General features: G+C 47.4%; 1 protein-coding gene across 1 annotated transcript; it reads right to left on the bottom strand.

The window, feature by feature from the left end:
- Positions 1 to 12,899: 12,899 nt before the first annotated feature.
- On the bottom strand, positions 12,900 to 19,418 carry LOC123805971 (carcinoembryonic antigen-related cell adhesion molecule 8-like). Its single transcript, XM_045818885.1, has 3 exons — positions 19,247 to 19,418; positions 18,099 to 18,452; positions 12,900 to 13,240 (listed from the first exon to the last, which is right to left on the bottom strand). Coding segments are annotated over exons 1-3 (405 nt in total). The 5' UTR covers positions 19,296 to 19,418; the 3' UTR covers positions 12,900 to 13,238.
- Between the last annotated feature and the right edge of the window lie 248 nt (positions 19,419 to 19,666).

The raw sequence follows: 19,666 nt of genomic DNA, 5'->3' as shown, positions 1-19,666 counted from the left end.
CTTGAGGCAATGCACTTGAAGCAAGATGACCCTTCAGTCACAGCTTGTTTGTCTGCAATACCTTAGAGCAGCCTGCTCTTAAAGACTGCAAAAGGGGAGCACATTCCCTATTGAAGATTTAGAAGGTTCTGATAGTGAGGGGCTTAATACTTGTAATATCCAAAAAAAAAAAAAACCTTGAAGCTGAATTGGAAGGTTCTTGGATTATGTGTCATGGTGATTTATGTGTAAGGTGAAATTCTCCTTATGAGAAAGAAAGGGAATAGGACATTTAAAATGAGATCAGATTCCTAAAATAGTAAAAAGATTAAGTACTGGGTTCTATTGTAGTGAAATTCACATTTTTGAAACTTTAACGGATTATTTTAAGTCTAATTATATATCATTAACTTTCAAGTGTACTTTTGTGTGGTCAGGCACTCTCTACCATCTTCAGGTTGAGATCCAGAAGGGAGAAAAATATTAGTAATGGACCTAACTAACTGCTAATTTACTGTCACCACCAGTAATCAGTATCATTGGGAAGTTCTGTCAAGCGTGGTATAGGTGAGGTGGTTCTTTGCACATTTCCTGTATGGACAGTAAGAATACTAAATCTGCCCACCTATTACACAGAATTCTTGGGAGGATCAAGTGAAAACTTAAGAAAGCTTACAAAAAGAAAAATACAAATTTAAGAGATTCTATGTGCTGAAAAATGAAGTCATGATTTGAGCAGGCTGACAATCATGTCATTAACTAGATACTACAATGTGTGGCCTTTTGCCAGGTCCCCTGAGATACAAAACAGAAGACCCAGCCACCAGCCTCAAGGTTTTGTTCTAATGGGAAAGCATGATGTTCCTCAAATGCTTTGTGAAATGAAGCAAGGGATAAGGAAGGAGAGAGAAGGGGGAAAGGAAAGGAAAGAGAAAGGAGACAGTGACATCCAAGGGAGAGAGTGAAATAAAAACTGTTATTTCATAGATTTTGCCCATTTTCTAGTTGTCTGAAGGAAAAGGATAAATTCAGTCTCATTGCTCCAGTGTGGCCAAAACCAAAATTCTTTCCTCCTTGGGGTTAAAGAATGCTGCTTAATGTCCAGGTATTTGGAGATCTTTTTGTTGTTTATTTCTAACTCAATTAATTTAAGATACCTAAGAGTTTAATGCTCTCAAGTTCCCTTTAAATACTGCTTCAGGTGCACCTTACAATTTTTAACATGTCATGTTTAGATTTTCATTCAGTTTAAGGTATGTCCTCTTTTGATTTGTAGACCCCTGGCTTACTTAGAAGCGTGTTATTTAGTTTCCAGACATTGGGAGGTTTTCTAAAGATCTTTCTGTAATGTAATTTTTTTTTCTCTAACTGCTTTTATGATTTTCAGTTTCATTAAGATATATTTAGGCATTAATTTCTTTTTACTTATTTTGCTTGGGAATTGGTAGTCTTCATGAAGCTGTTGATGATTCTTGAAGTTAGGTTGATTATTTTTTAATTTGTTTTCCAGGTTGATGTAAAGTTTTTTATATATTTTATCTATTTATTTTTAGAGAGAGGGGAAGGGAGGGAGAAAGGGGGACAAAAACATTGAGACGCAAAGTAAGTTGACTTTTTAATATCCTTATAATATCACTGTTAAGAACATCTGGTTCTTTAATCCTTTCTGATCCAGAGACCAGCCCAATTGCCATGCCCAATCAACTCACAGTCAACAGCTTATGCTTAAGGTTCATGAAGTAAGTAGCCCCTTAAACTCCAGCTGCCTACCCAGGAAAATAGATTGCACCCACTAAAAGTAAATTCTTCGGAAGGGCTCTTCTCTCACTGTACATCCAATCTCAGGCCACCAGGAGGAGGCCAGATGTTAACCTTTTCTGTAAACACAGTTCTGAAACCTACATTCTGGGAACAAAGCTAATCACATCCTCCTATTCTTGGACATTCTAGTGAATGATCTAATTAATATAAAACATGGGAAACCAACAAAGACTTCTGCATCAGAGTCTGAGAGTTGGTATGTTATAAGAGGAACTCAGAAACTGGACTGGAGAATTGGCTGTGTTGCCCACTATTTCAAAGACTTGCCAGGAATAGTATTCATGTTGTTTAATTTCCAAGTCAGTCAAGATTTTCCCATTAAAAGAGAGGGTGTGGGCTGACAGGGGGTGGGTGGCAGAAATGGGGGACATCTGTAATAGTGTCAACAAAAAAATTTAAAAAAGATTTCCCCATTAACAGCATTTTCTCCAATGGTCACAAGAATACTCTAGAAACTTATTTGAATTTTAACTATCTGTGTGCTGTATCTCTCTTCCACTACATTTTAATCTCCATCAGGCGGTCTCTAATTCACCTTGGTATCCTTTGAACAAAATGTTGCACTATTTGTTAGATGGTAATAAATAATGCTGCCCTGACTGGTGTAGCTCAGTGGATTGAGTGCGGGCTGCGAACCAAAGCATCGCAGGTTCAATTCCCAGTCAGGGCACATGCCTGGGTTGCAGGCCATGGCTCCCAGCAACCGCACATTGATGTTTCTCTCTCTCTCTCTCTTTCTCCCTCCCTTCCCTCTCTAAAAATAAATAAATAAAATCTTTTTTAAAAGCACTGTTTAAAAAATAAATAAATAAATAAATAAATAAATGTAACAATGTCCATTGTGGCACAGTTGGTTGGGCATCATCCTGAAAGCTGAAGGGTCACCAGTTTGATTCCTGGCCAGGGTACATGCCTAAGTTGTGGTTACATCCCTGCTCAGGGCATGTATGAAAGGCAACCAATTATCGATGTATCTCTCTCATACTGATGTTTCTCTTCCTCTCTTTCTCCTTCCCTTCTCCCTCTCTAAAAATAAATAAATAAAATCTTTAAAAATAATAAATTGTGAATAAACAGCACTTCTGGCCAAGATGGAGGTATAGGTAGATACACTTTGCCTCCTCGCACAACCAAATGAAGGACAACAAATTTAAAAACAAAAAATAACCAGAATTGTCAGAAAATCAAACTGTATGCAAGTCCGACAACCAAGGAGTTAAAGAAGAAACATCCATCCAGACCGGTAGGAGGAGTGGAGATGGGCAGCCAGGGTGGAGAGGATTCATGGCAAGACAGCAGCTGGTGGACCCGGAAACCTCACATTTGCATGTGGATAAACTGGGAGGAACAAGTGGGGAGTGAGACAGACTGCACAACCCAGGGTTCCAGCATGGGGGAATAAAGCCTCAGAACCTCTGACTGTAAAAACCTGTGGGAGTTGCAGTGGCTGGAGAAACTCCCAGCCTCATAGGAGAGTTCATGGAGAGATCCACAGGGTCCTAGAATGTACACAAACCTGCCGAACAGGGAATTAGCACCAGAAGGACCCAATTTGCTTGTGGGTAGCAGGGGAAAGTGACTGAAAGCTGGTGGAGACCTGAGCAAGCAGCATTGTCCCCTTTCGAACCCCTTCCCCACATACAATACCACAAGACAGCCATGTGGTCTGCCCACCCTGGCAAATACCTAAGGCTCCACCCCTTACTGCATAACAGGTGCACCAAGACAAAAAAATATGGCCCAAATGAAAGAACAGATCAAAAAATTAGAATTAAGTGATGAAAAGATAGCTAATCTATCAGATGCAGAGTTCAAAACACTGATAATCAGGATGCTCACAGAAATTGTTGAGGTTGGTCAAAAAATAGAGGAAGAAGTGAAAGCTGTGCAAAGTGAAATAACAGAAAATGTACAGGGAACCAACAGTGAAGGGAAGGAAGCCAGGACTCAGTTTGGACCAGGCAGAAGAAATAAACATTCAAACAGAACAGAATGAAGAAACAAGAATTCAAAAAAATGAAGGGAGGCTTAGGAACCTCCAGGACAACTTTAAATATTCCAACATCTGAATCAAAGGGGAGCCAGAAGAAGAAGAGGAACAGCAAGAAATTGAAAACTTATTTGAGTAATGAAGGAGAACTTCCCTAACCTGGAAAAGGAAATAGACTTCCAGGAAGTCCAGGAAGCTCAGAGAGTTCCAAAGAAGTTGGTCCCAAGGAAGCCCAAATGGAGGCACATCATAATTACATTACCCAAGATTAAAGATAAGGAGAGAATCTTGAAAGCTGCAAGAGAAAAGGAGACAATTACCTACAAAAGAGTTCTCATCAGACCATCAGCTGATTTCTCAAAAGAGACCTTGCAGGCAAGAAGGGGCTGGAAAGAAGTATTCCAAGTCATAAAAGGCAAGGACCTACATCCAAGATTGCTCTATCCAGCAAAACTTTCATTTAGAATGGAAGGGCAGATAAAATGCTTCCCAGGTAAGGTTGAGTTAAAGGAGTTTATCATTACCAAGCCCTTATTATATGAAATGTTAAAGGAACTTATCTAAGAACAAGATGATCAAAACTATGAACAGTAAGATGACAACAAATTCACAACTATCAACAACTGAACCTAAGACAAAAACAAAAACAAACTAAACAAACAATTAGAACAACAACAGAATCACAGACATGGAGATCACATGGAGGGCTATCAGCAGAGAGGGCAGAGGGAGGGGGATGAATGGGGGAAAAGGTAGAGGGATTAAAAAGCATAAATGGTAGGTACAATATAGACAGGGGGAGGTTAAGAATAGTATAGGAAATAGAGAAGCCAAAGAACTTATATGTACGACCCATGGACATGAACTAAAGGGGGGGGGATTGCTGGTGGGAGGGAGGGCAGTGTTGAGGGGAATAAAGGGGAGAAAAACAGGGACAACTGTAATAGCATAATCAATAAAATATACTTTAAAAATAAAATGTAAAAGAAATTATGAATAAACAGTGGCTTTATTAAGTCCCCAAAATGACTCTCAAAGCGATGCAGAGAACATTTGTCTGGCATCGTCAGAGGAGGGGAATGTTTCAGGTGGACGAAGACTTTAGTCAGTACAAATACTGTACAAAGACCAGGCATTCCAAACACTGCAGATCCCACACATTTCCCATCAGAACTCAGGTGAGACAGAAAGGAATATTTAGATCTAACAGAGACACACAGGACTGATGAACAAATTTACAGCTGACAGAATGAGAGATGAGCCAGTTCTGATGCAACCTGATAAGAGGAAGTCCTGCTTCCCCTGCCAGGGGATTTCGCGTGAGGTTTGGTGGTCTCATTGCAAACTCTGAATTCTGATCCTTAACATGCCATTCTCAAATTTGGTGTTGCCTCTCACTGATTTATTTGCTATCTTTCCCTCCCTTCCTCCGTCTCTCCCTTTTTATTTTTTGCTTGAACCTGGGAAGAGCTGGGGTGGGAAATCTTCAGCAATGGGCCCCAGGAACACTGCCAAAGCTGAGAGAAAAACATAAAGCAGGTCACTCCAGGGACTGGGTGGGAGCTGACCCAAGGCAGAACCGTGACACCCGTGACCTTGCTATGACTTTGTGTGAGGTCCTTGTGCTCCTCATATGCCACTTGGGCCCTCGCAGGTGAGCCTCCACTTACCGTCTCCTCAGTATGTCTCTGACAGCCCCGTCTCTCAAACACCCTCTCTCTACAAAGGGACAGTTCACTAATGATGTTGGAAGTCATGTCGATTCCACATCACACGTCACCAGGGAAAAGCAAATGAAAGCAGGGAGACACCACCACTGACCTGGGAGGACAGCCCAAAGCGAGAACACTGACAGCACCAGAGGCTGGCCAGGCTGTGGGGCATCTTTTCCTGTGAGTAATGGACTTGGTGTTACCCTCAGTTTAGCCCCCAAAGCAGCAAGCCTGTAAGGCCAGTGCTGTGAAGAAGCCAGGACATGACAGTGGACGGGGTCCGGGAAGCCAGTGCCCACCTCACAGAGAGCAGGGTTGGGGGCACACTGCACTGGCAGGCTCCCAGGGCTGGCGGCTTCATTACCACCCACTCACTGACTCATGGTGGTCCCCATGACGGTGCCCATGACGGTAAGGGCTGCTTTCTGGCTGACTAATGGTGCCCAGACTTCTTGGAAACACGTGCTAGGGCGAGTCCCATGACACATAACGAACACTTCCTGCGGCGGCCAGCAGGGGGGCAACAACCACACAGCAAGGAAAATGGGCTCCACTCTCAGACACAGGAGAAAGGTTCACAATATCCACAGTCCAGCAGAAGTATCACCTGCCTGACTGTAGTTGGTAGGGTAATAATACGGATATCATAACTTATAGTTTTAATTTGAACATTTCCCCTAAAGTGGCATATGGTGTGCTCGAGTGTGATATTGTTACAGAATTACATGCTTATGATTTTGTAATAAAAGATTTTGTAATAAAAAGGAGGTGTTATTTGTGCCAGACCCTGTATATTTAACAATAATAATGAAATGATAAGGGAAAATAGAGAAAACCTTACTGCATTTAAAAATTACCAGGTACTGTGTGAACTGGGCTTCCTTACCCTCCCATTTTTGACCCTTAACCCATGCCTGCCCAGTCCTGGGGAAGAGGTCTCCATTTCTTTTTGATAATATACTTAAAAGTATCTTATTTTTGCTTAACATGATACCACTTTGGTCCACTGTCCAGGTGGCCAGGGTGGAGTAGACTGGACACTGTCTGGCCATTGCAGAAACCAGACAACCTGACCCTCTCGTGGTCTGTTCTTTGCCGTGGTTTCCTCTCCATTTGGGGAAATTTCAGTTCTCTTTTTCTGCATTTGTCTGTTTGTGCACATTTTAGAACTATCGTAAGTAGCTTTACTTGGTATTTCAGAGCACACGATGTTTGGAGCAGGCCAGGAAATCTGGCCCTTGACTGTGGACGCCTTGATCTCCCGTGTCCCAGCCCACTCACGTCTTCTGTCCAGCCTGCAAGTGGACATCTCCCTCCCTCGAAGCCAGCACCATCGACCCACTCTGAGGGCCGACATGGGGAAACTGAGGCTCAGAGATAGGCCATTACCATTTGAGGTTAAATGGGCACTGGGTGATGGGCATTTAAGTTAATATTTGTCTTAAGTAAAAATCGGAACTCTAGATGCTATCATTATCCCCTAAAGCATGAGGTCGAGACTACAGGATGAGGAGGAGACTTTAACCCCCAAAACAAGGGGCATTGGGGAGGCAGAAGAGACTCAAAGGCGTGTTCCCGGGAAGGTTGGGTGAATGCTGTGGCTAGGAGAAAACCAGGCGTCCAGGAGGGCAGCTGTGGTAGAGAGAAAGCCACACTCTGGGGCCTATTTTTTCTGTATTTCTCCTTTGTGCTTGTGGTCACGCTGACACTCGACCTGAACTGCACAGTCAGATGGTGAGCATGTCTCCGCTCATCTGAGCTGTGCAGGGCACAGGGACCCACGTCTTCCTGAAGCATCCCCAGGGCCTGGGTGACCATTGTCCTTGGTAAGGACCCCACAGGGATGTGCTGATGGACAGGCTGAGGATAAAGAGACCCCACTCGGGATGCTGTGATGTGGAAGGACGTGTCCCAGGTCACCTCGCCTACAACGTGCGTCTCGGGAGCCTGGGGATATATCTCCTGCTCCTTCGTGAAAATGAGAGCCAGGCTCCTGGGAAAAGCTGTTTTCCTTCCCGAGGGGCTGCTGACAGGACAACGCCATGACAGGGAGGGCCAGCCTCTGAGTGGACACACCCTGTGTGTCTGTCCACCCTGAGGACACCGTGGTCTCCTCCTTCTGAACAGCTGGGTCCAGAGGAGAAGACCCCGTGGCCTCCACCCTCATGGCCCTGCTGTGCCTTGGTGAGATTTGAGGAGGGGAAGGGAAGCCCTAGTCTGGGAGGGACCCTGCCGCACAGCCAGACCCTGATGTGTCAGGGTACTCACGGGGGAGAGGGTCCTGTTTAGGATCCAGGGCCAAATCTCTCACAAGAACTCTCTTCCAGGGCTGAGTGTGAGCCTAAGGACCCCACTGCTGGCAGATGAGTCTAGCCATTAAAATAAACAACTGGGACCTGGCTAGTGTGGCTCAGTGGGTTGAGTGCTGGCCTGCATATGAAAGGGTCACCAGTTCAATTCCCAGTCAGGGCACATGCCTGGGTTGCAGGCCAGGTCCCCAGTTGGGGGCGAGCAAGAGGCAACCACACATTGATGTTTCTCTCCTTCTCTTTCTTCCTCCCTTCCCCTCTCTCTAGAAATAAATAAATACAATCTTTTTAAAAATCAGATTGTCAGTCTTTTTCTTGTTGCTTTTGTAGGATTTTGTTACGTGCATGGGATAAGGCTTATTTGTCATATAGATACACAAAAAAACATAAAGGTGCCTGATGTATAGGTGCATGTATGGACATATATAAAACTTGTGCATGTATAAAAGAGAGAGAGAATAGGATGTCTTTCGAAAAACATAAATTCTAACTTGAGTGAATGTTTAAAAGGTCATTGCGTGGTGTGAGCTCAGGTCTAGGGGTGTGTCTTTCCTCCGTGGAGATGCTCGAGTTCCTTCTGAGGCCGCCCATGCTTTGCTGCGAGTGTGCACACGTGCGGCGTGTGCGTGATGCACGAGTGTGTGAGTGAGTGTTTGTGTGACGGTATCTCAACTATTAACCCGATTTCCTTCATCGTTATGGTACAAGTCTTGATTGGCTTTTGCTACTTCTAATTTTCCAGAGATGTTGTCAATTTTGTCTAAATTACAGACTCTATGTCCGAAAGATTTTTCAGGACTTTCAGTCCCGGCTGCAGCCTTAGTTACACCCCTCTCTTCCCCACGGCTCACAGGCCTTACTTGTGCTTCCTCTATTACTTGGTTGGCTAATTTTTTTCACAGGTGATAGAACACTGACAAACTTTTCCAAGAAAGTAATTTATGTTGTGTCAATCTTCTTGATTCTCTATTGTCTTCTACTTTATTATTTCTACTTTTAAGTTTATCTTTTCCTCTTCTGTTTTTCTCTCATCTTTTAAAGTGGAGAGTTAGTTCATTTTTAATCAACCTTTTCTAGGAGGACCATCTAAGGTACTGAATTTCCTGGGCACACCACTTGAGCTGTGCTGCATAACTTTCGGCAGAAGTGTATTTTTAATAAAGTACCAAGATTTAAAGTGCTCAAGCAGAGCCGTGTGACCAGGCCCCACGTGCACAGTTGTCGGCTGCCCTGGGCACAGCCTCAGTCGGGGTTCGCTGCCCCAGAGGAGCCTGAGCACCCGGGTCTTCCTGTGGCTCCACCATGACTGGGGCAGAGAGGCACCCTCTGCAAGTGGACCAGGAACAGTAATCACCCAACCCTCGATCGGCACCTCCCGGGAAGGAGGGGTGTTTTCTTTTTAAAACATTTGTATTGAATGTATTGGGGTGATATTGGTCAATAAAATTATGTAAGTTTCAAGTGTACATTCTATAACACCTCATCTGTATATTGTACCATGTGTTCACCACCCAAAGTAAAGTCTCCTTCCATCACCATTTACCCCGCCCCTTTACCCTCTTCTACCTCCCCCCCACCCCCTTTCCCTCTGGTCATCACCATACTGTTGTGTCTACAAGTTGGTTTTTCTATTATCATTGTTTAATCCCTTCACCTTTTTTATCCAGCCCCCCAATCCCTCCCCTCTGACACCTGTCAGCCTGTTCTCTGGATCCTATGAGTTTGTCTATTTTATTAGATTCACATATAATTGACTGCCTTATTTCACTTAGCATAATACTCTCTACATCCTTCCAAGCTGTTGCAAAAGGTAAAAATTACTTTTTATGATCATGTAGTATTCCATTGTGTAAATGTACCAGTTTTTTATTCACTCACCCACTGATAGACACTTGGGCTGCTTCTAAATCTTGGCTATTGTAAGTAATGCTGCTTGATAAACATAAGGCTGCTTATGTTCTTTCCGATTATTGTTTTGGGTTCCTTCAGATATAGTCTCAGAAGTGGGATTGCTGGGTCAAAAGGCAGACCCATTTTTAATTTGTTGAGGTATACTGCTTTCCACAGTGGCTGCATGATGCGGATCCCGGCTCCTGGGGTCTGCAATGTTATGGATGAGATGAGAGACAAATTCACACAGACTACCGAGTCCTGTGGAGGAAAAGGGACGGCACAGCTTCCCTCTCAAGAGGAGAAAAACCTCGGAGCACCTCAGCCACCCTCTCAAGAGGAGAGTGCCTCAACCCTTCCCTTGACAAGCTTTTATTGGGTTCAATTTGCACAGGAACACAGGGTGTATATGTGAAGCTCATCAATCATTGTCAGGCAGAAATGATTAAACAATAGATAATATTCAAAGAACTCTGAGGGCTTATTCTGAGTCAGTGTTAGATAGTAAAGGGCCATAAAACTTTTAGGGAACAAACTCACTTCCCATTTGGACCCTTATCATTTAAATTGAGGGTATTAGCAAAGTAGGTTTCATAGGATTTTATGCATTCTTTCTTAGGCATGATCCCCTAGGGAACCTGCCCTTTCCAGCACAGACCTGCACCCACCTCCAGTATTGTTTCAGGCTTAAGGCATTATTTCAGGCTTAAGTCAGGCAGGGGAAATAAGGCAGCCAAGAGATTAGGAGACCTCTTGCAGACAGAATGAGGACTCAGGCTATGTTAAAGCCGAGGGGCGAGAGTCCATCACCCCCTTTTTCTATAGACCCTCAAGTCCTTCCCTGAGGGCCCCTTTGTGACTGTGCCTGTCTTAGGTGGTCCCTCTTTTGAGGAATCTTACCCATCATTGGCTAACCAGTCATCTGCCTACGGCCAAGCAGAGTGAAGTGAGAGGTGGCAGTGGCTGTGCCCTTACAAGGAAGATAAGTTTTGTCTCCTAAGTGGTTTATGGTCCAAAGGTCCTTTACTCAGCCTTAGACATGGGGTATTACAGCTTCTGAAACCAGGTTGGGAAGTTCCCAACAGCTCCACCAGTCTGCATTCCCACCAACAGTGCATGAGGGTTCCCTTTTCTCCACATCCTCACTGACATTTGTTGTTTGTAGATTTATTGATGATAGCCATTCTGACAGGTGTGAGGTGATATCTCATTGTGGTTTTAATTTGCATTTCTCTAATGATTAGTCACATTGAGCATCTTTTCATGTTTATTGGCCATCTGTATGTCCTCTTTGAAGAACTGTCTATTCAGGTCCTTTGCCCATTTTTTAATTGGATTGGGTTTTTTCTCTGTGTGTGATGGACACTTTCTGATGAAACTGTCAGACATGATCCAGGGACTCAGCTCCTCCTCATACCGGGTCCCGGCCATGCCTGGGCTGAGAAGGACATAGACAGTGGTCTGAGCAGGTCAGGCAGGAGCCAGTCAGCATTCAGGGCCAGGCTTGGGCAAAGCTACCTCCCCTTGGGCAGTGTCCCCAGGACATGCCCTTGGAGGGGAGACCTGACTGACAGGTCCCCTGATGGACCACATGCAGCCACTTCCCTTAGAGCTCACCATCCCATCACCCTTGAGATGCGGGGGCAGCTTTCTCTGATCTTCCTCTCCCTTCCCTTTGCTCCCATCCATTCCTCAGACCAGGTCCTGCCTTGTCCCCAGGCTTCCCTCCATTCCACTGAACACCTTCCACAGCCACCTCCCTGCATCAAAACCTCTCAACCTCACGCTGCCTCCCTGAGAGCCCTCCTCACAGATGTGGTCAGATTACTAGTCCTTCCCAGGGAGACCCGAGGGACAGAGCGAGAGCTCAGTCACTGGTCACCTGCCCAGGTGGGAACAGTAGGTGCTCCTCTCCTGGGGTCCCTAGCTCATCTCTTCCCTGGATGAGACCCCTCAGCTGGTCTGTGGGGCAGGACCCACTCCTGTGCTCAGTCTGGGGACGCTGAGGTGGGCCAGATGCTCCCTGCGGACAGGTGTGGAAAGAAGGAATGGAGCTCACCAGGACGACTGAGTGGTGAGATCAGCTGCAGCCTGGGGAGTAGAGGGAAGGTCAGTCCCACTGGTCAGGCCCATGGTGCTGACAATCCTGTAAGGCACTGGGTGTTCCCTCGTAGGGGAGGGTGACCCTTCACTGAGCCCCTGGGAAGAGGAGATCCCAGGAGAGCCTGCTGGGCCTTGGGAAGCTGAGGGGAAGAACGAGGTCAGGTCCCATGTGGCCAACCTGAGGATGCCCCCTGCAGGGACATCTGGGTGTCCAGGAATCCCTGGGGCTTAGTGAGCTGAAAGGCATTCCCTGGAGGATAGGGCTTGGGGGCTGCTCACTCAGGAGGGCAAAGCCTGCAGGGGCTGGTACAGGCATGAGAGGTGTGGGATGTCCCAGGACTTTGGGGTCCACCTCTGGCCTGGGCTGGTATCCCCATGAGCAGGTGTGCCTGGGTGCCTCTTTCTGTGGTGATGCTGGAACCTCATGTAGGAGGGAGATCGTGTCCTGCCTGTGTCCCTGTCATTGAGTCTCAGCCCAGGGGGTCCCTGTTGTTGAGACTCATGTCCCCGATGCACACATTGCTCTTCAGGAGGTGGGGTGGGGTCTTAAGATGGGGTGGAACCTGCCTGGAGACTGCCCCTTCACTCCACTTGCACCTTATCCCAGGGTCTCAGATTGAGACCTGGGCTCTCCGATCCCTTCTCCTCCCACCTTTGAGCAGGACAATGGGAGCAGGTTGCTTTACATCAAGTGCATTTCTTCTTGGTGTTGCCACCTGCACGTGGGTCCTCCTGTCTGTTCCTGTCATCCATGCAGGACTCCAGGTACCATCCACATGTGCCCCTGGAGAAGGGACAGAGCTCAGATTCCTGCAGGCTCATCGTGTGCCCCCACGGGTCATCACACGACCACCACCCACCCTCTGAGGGACTCAGTGTTGGTGTCACCTCAACTGTGGAGATGGTGCAACAGAGATGCACCAACCAGAGACCAACCAGAGGTGGGGTCTGGAGTGGACTTGACCTTAAGTCAACAGTAACGACTCTGTCAGTTCACACTTTTGAGCACTTACTGACTCGGTGCAAGTTTTCCAAGGACTTTCCACCTTTATCACTCCTAAGGAAAACTATTTAGGAACTGCATCACAACCATCATTTTCAGATAAGAAAAAATCTACTCGTAGTTTAATAACAGAGAGGAGGGGACGAGGGTCACTCAGATTTCACATCCAGCCCACGGAGTCACTTTTGCTTGAGCTGACGGTGTCAGAGACCTCACATGGACAGAACCCCAGCGTCCCCGCTCCCGGCGGGGTTTGTGGTGAGGGTGCCGGTGCCCCAGATGGCTCCATCCTCTCCGCGAGCCACGGCCTCTGGTCACCGAAGATCCACCAGATGAAAATCCCAGTGTCACGTGTGAGACAGGACAGGACCATGGTGTCCCTACACACATCACGGTGGTGTTCCGGCTCGGGTGGAGGGCCTCCCCGCGGGCTCTGTGGAGACACAGAGGTGACTGACTGAGAGCGGGCTCCTTCCTCAGAGATCCCAGCCGCTCACTGTCCACAGTGAGCTCTGGGGGCATCGCTGAGGGATGGCCCTGGCCTCTGCAGAAGAACCAGTGTCTCTGTGAAGAGGGCAGTCTGTAAGGAGAGGGTGGCACCTGCTCTCCGACCCGACCCCAGGCTGAGCCCTGACTTGCCCGCGCGGACATCTCTGCGTATCAGCACCAGGAACCCCCTGTCAGCCCTCGTGCCTACAGCCTCATCCTCAGGTTTGCACAGGTTTTCTTCTACAGACTTCTGACCCTTTCCTAAAACTTGCTTTGACTTCAAGAAAGATCAGCTTTTGTTCCTCATGTAAACTTCATGCATGTTGGGGAAGGCAGGCTTGCCATTTCTGTCCATCTCTGGGGCCAAGGAAATTTTTCAGAAAGTGGGAAGGCATCTACTTCTTGTTAAATAATTTACTAGACAGTAAAAACAGCCCGACCCAGTCTTCACGACCTTGGACCTGGAGAGGCTTCCTCTACAGGATTTCTCGGTCTGAGCAGGATTTTACTTCCTGGTCTGTGGATGGAATATCACCATAAAGGAACTCTCCAGAGAAGTAGTTACGGTTTTAACAACAGATGAGAACTGTAGGAATACAGAGAAACTACTCAATATGAAAAAGGCCAAACATGAGAGTCCACAGCTAACAATACTCCATGGAGAAACTCAGAAAATGTTAGTAAGATTGTGAACAAGACAAGGACACTGCTTTGACCCTTTGTAGTCATCACTGTACTGAAAGTTTGGCCGGAACAACCAGGCAAGAAGATGAAATAGAAGGCACACAAATTGGAAAGTAAGAAGAAATACTATCTCTTTTAACAGATGACATAATTTTATATGTAGAAAACCCTAAATAGTCCATGTACTGAAAAAAACAAGCAAACTGGTAGAAGCAATGAATTCAGTGAAGATGCAGGAGACAAAATCAATACTCAGCACCATCTTCATTTCTTGACAAAAACCATGAACGATCCCAAAACAGAATTTAATGAAAACAATCCCACTTACAACAGTATCGGAAAGAATAGACTACTTAGCAACAAACTTAAACAGAGAGGTGGAAGAAGTATACACTGAAAATTACATTTCTGAAAGTAAAGAAATACATGAAAAGACATCCATGTTCATAGATTGGAAGACTTCACATTGTTGGAGTGTCACTGTACCCCGAAATATCTACATATTTGATATGAGCCATATCAAAATCCTGGTGACATTTTTGCAGAAATAGAAAAGTCCATCCTAGAATTCATATGGAATTTTAAAGGATCCTAAATAGTTCGGGCAATCTTAAAAAAGAAGAACGAATTTGGAGGTCTCACACTTCCTAATTTCAAAATTCACTACGGAGCTCAGGTAGCCAAAATGCTGCGGTAGTGGCATAAAGACAGACTGTGGAGTACAGTAGAGGCCCAGGAATAAAGCCTCCATTATGGAGTGATCCCTCACCCGTCGTGGGAGTTATGTTCCAGAGAACTCCGCAATAGGTGAAAATCCATGAAGTAGTGGCGTTATATTTATTTTATTATTTATATATATTTTAAGGCTTTATAAACCCTTCCCACACTCCTATAAACCGTTCCCACTCTCTTATTAACCTTTCCCACACTCTTATAAACACTTCATATGCTCTTAAACACTTTCTACACTCTTAAACCTATGTAATTTTAACAACATATAAAATTCTATATGGGTGCTCACCAGTGAAGTATACGGTCGTCCCTCGCTATATCACAGCTCACTTATTGGCGGTTTCACTGTATTGCGGCCTTAAGAAAACCCACGATACAGTGAAGCCACCAGTAGGTGAACTGAGACATAGCAAGGGACAGCCATATTAGCAAATGGCTTCAACAAAGAAGCCAACACCATTCAGTGGAGGAAGGACAGTCTTTTTAACAAATGATGATGAACAACAACTTCTGCTGCAAACAAAGAAATGGACCATTGTCTTACACACAAATTAACTCAAGATGGACTTAATTCTAAAGGTAAGACCTAAAATTGCAAAACTCAGAAGACAATGTAAGGAGAAGCTTAATGACACTGGATCTGGCAATGATTTCTTGAATATGACATTAAGAATACAGGCAAAAAAAAGATGGATAACTTGAACTTTGCAAAAATGAAAAACTGTTCACCAAAGGACACAGTCACCAGAGTGAAAGGTGACCTATGTCACCAGAGTGAAAGGTGACCTATGGAATGGGAGAAAACACTCTGCAAATGATATACAGGATATGGGGTTAATGTCTAGAATAGAGAAAGAGAAGAACTACAACTCAACAACAACAAAACCAGATAACCAGGTTGGAAAATGGGCAAAAGACTTGAACAGACATTTCTGCAAAGGAGATACACAAATGGCTGATAAGCACATGAAAAGATGCTCAACATCACTGTCAAAACTCTTGGGGTCAGAGCTGTTGCTTGTGACGTCGGGGTTGGCTAACTGCTCTGCAGATAACAGAGGGAACATTGCCCTGGGTGGTACCTTCGATTCCTCCAAAGGCTTCTTCAATCAGAGATAATACCTCGCACCTCTCAGCCAACTTGAGTCCTTAAAAGAGTAAGTCAGGTCTGTGCATCTGAAGACAAATGCATGACTGCGAATCTGAGTGCTCAGGGAATGTAGGGCTGCCAGCACTGCATCTGGGAGACAGCACAGACTTCTCAGGTGTCAGTTAAATACCAGGGTTTAGTCTTGGGAAGACACAGGCCTGGGAGTCAGAGACCACCCACACTTCTCCTGGGTCCTCAACAACCAGCTGACTGCCTGGTTGAACAGGGACCATACCTTCCAGCTGCACAGACCTCCATGCCCAGCCGAGTGTGTTTCCATGAGGCACCATTTATCCTAACGACTGGGGTTCGAACAGAAAGAATACTTGGGGACTGGGAGCAAGCTGGTGGTCCACCAACTACTCAGACCCCTGGGCCAAGAGGAGGGTCAGATCTTCCCAGGTTAGTGTGACTGGCACAAGCCAGTGAGCCAACAAATAAGAGGAGAGTCCATGGCGTGATCTAGAAAAGGGCGAAGCAGACAGATGGGAGCTGACTGTGGCAGAACCATGTGCTCTGTGCTTGGTCGTGGAAGGCATCCTCTGTCTGCTGAGGGCAGGTGAGGCCTTGCACAGATGCAAAACAGGTGACAGAGGACAAGTGGGGAGCATGAGCCTGCTGAAATTCTGCCTCCTGCAGACCATTCGTTTTTGGTGGTCATGAGACAGAAATACGGAAAGAACTTAAAGATGTCCATATGTAAGTGTATTATTGATACTCCAGGGCCAAAGACCAATTGCAGAAAGGAATAGTTCTCCAGAGAGCAGCAGGGGGTCTGAGACAGGGGTCTCAGCCCTCGAGAAAAAGGGCTGCTTCCAAGGACTCTGCATCCAGGTGCCAGTCTCTAAAGGACTTTGGATCATTCATTCCCTCATTCCTTCACCGTTCATCCCTTCTCTCCCTCACGAAAGAGCCACCAAGTGCCGGTCCCTGAGCTGGCTGCAGGTGTGGAGCGGGGAGTGAGAGACACAGTCCTGTCATGTCCAGTGGGAGTGACACCAACACATCAGGAAACAAAGAAGGGATTTCAAGTCCAGTGCAGGGAGCTGTGGATCGGCCACAGAGGGGGAGGCCTGGGTGTTCCCAGCACTGAGTCTGATTGACACCGCAGGTAATTGGGTTCAGGAGACAAACAGATTAATTCTGCAATTCCTTTCACTCCCCGGACCAGAATCTCTCCCTCTGGGCGAGGACACCTAAGAAAACAGGGCCTCAGCCAATGGCTGGTCTAGAGATGCACAGACACCTGGCAAGGCCTCTGGGCCAGAGGGGAAGATGGGGCTGCGGCTGCACACAGACCTCAAGTGACTCTGGCGAGCTGCTTGTGACGGTGCCTCCCTGGGTCCCGGTTTCTCCTCAGTGGAGGAGGATGAATATTTGGCTACAGAGTTTTCAATGCATTAACCGTTAAATATTCACAGTATCAGACCTAAATCTCGGGATAGGGGTGCTGCTCAAATCAGAGGCATCTGTTCCTGATCGACTCCAAGAACGATCCCCCAGGCTGAGCCCTGGGGGCGAGGGGCTGCCCAGAGCTCTTCTCTCCTGTTTCTCCCCGAAGGCACTGACCTTCGTCTACACTCTCCTAGGTCCCCCAGGGCAGTCCGCAAATGGCCTGGTGACCTTGTCCGTCTGTGCTCTCCACACAGACTCCGGTGAAGGACCAGGCCCTTCCTTGCCCCCCTGTGGCTCTTGGGGCTGAGCCCTGGCTGGTGACCAGCTCCAGGGCTCTGTGACTCAGGCAGCTGGGAAATCCCTGCTCACAGTCAGCCCTGCCCACAGACCAAACCCAACCTGACACGGGCCCCAGAATCCCTGGAGTCAGGAGCCCTGGACCAAAGGTCTAGGGAGGGGCTGACCAGGCTGAGCTTCTCTGTGAGGATCCCAGGGGCCCCTCCATCCAGGCCCCGACTGAGCCCTGCAGGTTTTCTTTCTTGGGGTCATGGTCATGGGTAGAGGCCCCAGGGCTGGGCAGAGGCTGGTCTCCCTCTGCTGAGTTAGTCCCACCAGACTGGCCCTTCCCTCTTTGCTGAATGTCTCTGCAGGGATGGACTGTGGGAATTGAACTTTGTCTTGGGTAGTTTGTCTCCACTGAGTGTGTCCTGCACCACATGCCCAGCCCTAGGCTGGGACGTGATGCAGAGGGTGCTGGAGGCAGAGTCCAGGGCTGTCAGTCCCGTGTGGGAGATAGAATTCACTCCACCCGACACCCAGAGGGCAGAGGGCAATCACTCACAGTACACGTGGAGCCGTCCAGTTGCTCTGTCACCTTGAAAATTTCTTTTTATGGCTACTAGGGTGTAGTACCCTGTGTCCCCCAGGGTGACATTCTGGAAGAGCAGGGATCCATTGGGGTAAATGGTCTCCCGGCTGCTGTACACAGGCCCTGGGTGCATTTCTTGAGCATCTATTACATATGACGCAATTTGACGGCTGCTGTCCACACTCTCTCCTTTGAACCAGACATAGCCTGCAAGAAACTCTGGCTGACCATGGACAAGAAGAAGAGCATCCGTCCCTTCAGCAGCACTGGTCAAAACCACAGTGAGTTGGGCCGCAGTGGGTGGGCTCCAGAAGGTCAAGAGTGAGACTAGGAGGGGAGAGAGAAATCGATCAACATCTAGGTCTGTGCACTGGGAAGGAAAGAGGAGGCCCTGGGTGCTGAGCAGGTCTATTTCCCTCTCACCCTCGGTCTGTGTGCATGTATGGGTCTCCCATGGTCAAGGTCAGCAGTATGGCCACTGTTACTTCAGCACCTCTGAACCTGTTATTTTTATTGTTTCTCATACTCTTGTCCAGGTGTCTGACCAGCTCATCCCCTCACTGCCCTCAGACCCCTGCTGACACTCAGAGGTGTCCTTGGAAGAGACCTCTGCTGGCCACCTCCTTTAAAGACTCTCTGTCTTCACTCCCTGCTCTGTTTTCTCCACAGTGTTTGTTGGTACCTGACATCACACCTACATCTTTCCACGTCCCTCTCCTCCCCATAGGACACGAGCTCCATGCGGGGGGGGTTTGTGTCCCCAGGCCCCGCACTTTCTGGAGGTGTAGTTGCCCATGACTCAGGTTGGTGGTAAGCACATTTACCACCACTGGTTGAGCCTTCCCACCCCGACATCATTTTTGATTACTGTCATCAGTTCTAAAACTTACTGTTCGGAAATTAAAAACACAGCAGTCTAGGATTTCCTGCCCCTCACCGCTTTCCAATCATGAGAATGTCCTGTTGCTGAGATTTGCCCCATCCTGCTCTGACCCTATGTCCTCTCCCTCAGGTCCAAGCAGCAGCTCTCTGTCCCCTCTCGGAGCGCTGTCCTCCCCAGGAGACCCAGCCACTCCCTGTCTCCCATCCTCCGTCCTCCTCCAGGGATTGCCCCTTTTTACCGGCCAGCAGGAGGCTCTGCCAGGGGATGCGCCCTGATGGGGACTCCATGGTGTCTGCTGCTTGCTCAGTCCTCCCTCTGCAAGAAGAGCTGCAGCTCTAGAACCGCTCACAGAGACCTCGGTCCTGAAGCGTGGGACCAGCTGTGCGTCCTCCCCGCACACGCTGAGGCTCCTCCCAGGGCTGGAGTGCTTCCCCAGTCACGTGAGAGGGAGGGGCGGGTCTCTGCCCAGGACCCTCCTTCTCCCTCCCCTCAGAGTCTCCCATCCTCTTTGTGTCAACATTTTGGTTCGCTGGGACCTATGGGCGCTGGCATCTTCAGCTGAGGCTTTCCACCATACACACACACACACACACACACACACACACACACACACACACACACCACACCACCCCACCCCACCCCCGCAGGACCGCACAAT

Source organism: Phyllostomus hastatus, unplaced genomic scaffold (genome assembly GCF_019186645.2).
Source record: "Phyllostomus hastatus isolate PE091 unplaced genomic scaffold, TTU_PhHast_1.1 phas_scaffold_345, whole genome shotgun sequence".
NCBI lineage: Eukaryota > Metazoa > Chordata > Mammalia > Chiroptera > Phyllostomidae > Phyllostomus > Phyllostomus hastatus.
The sequence above is the reverse complement of the archived record's forward strand: the minus strand, read 5'-3'. Positions and strand labels throughout refer to the sequence as shown.

Coding starts and splice junctions, on each gene's coding strand:
- LOC123805971 (XM_045818885.1), bottom strand. CDS start 19,295: ATGGAGTCCCCATCAGGGCGCATCCCCTGGCAGAGCCTCCTGCTGGCC. Junction 18,453..19,246: donor GCAGAGCCTCCTGCTGGCCG/GTAAAAAGGGGC, acceptor CTCCCCTCCTAG/TCTCACTCTTGACCTTCTGG.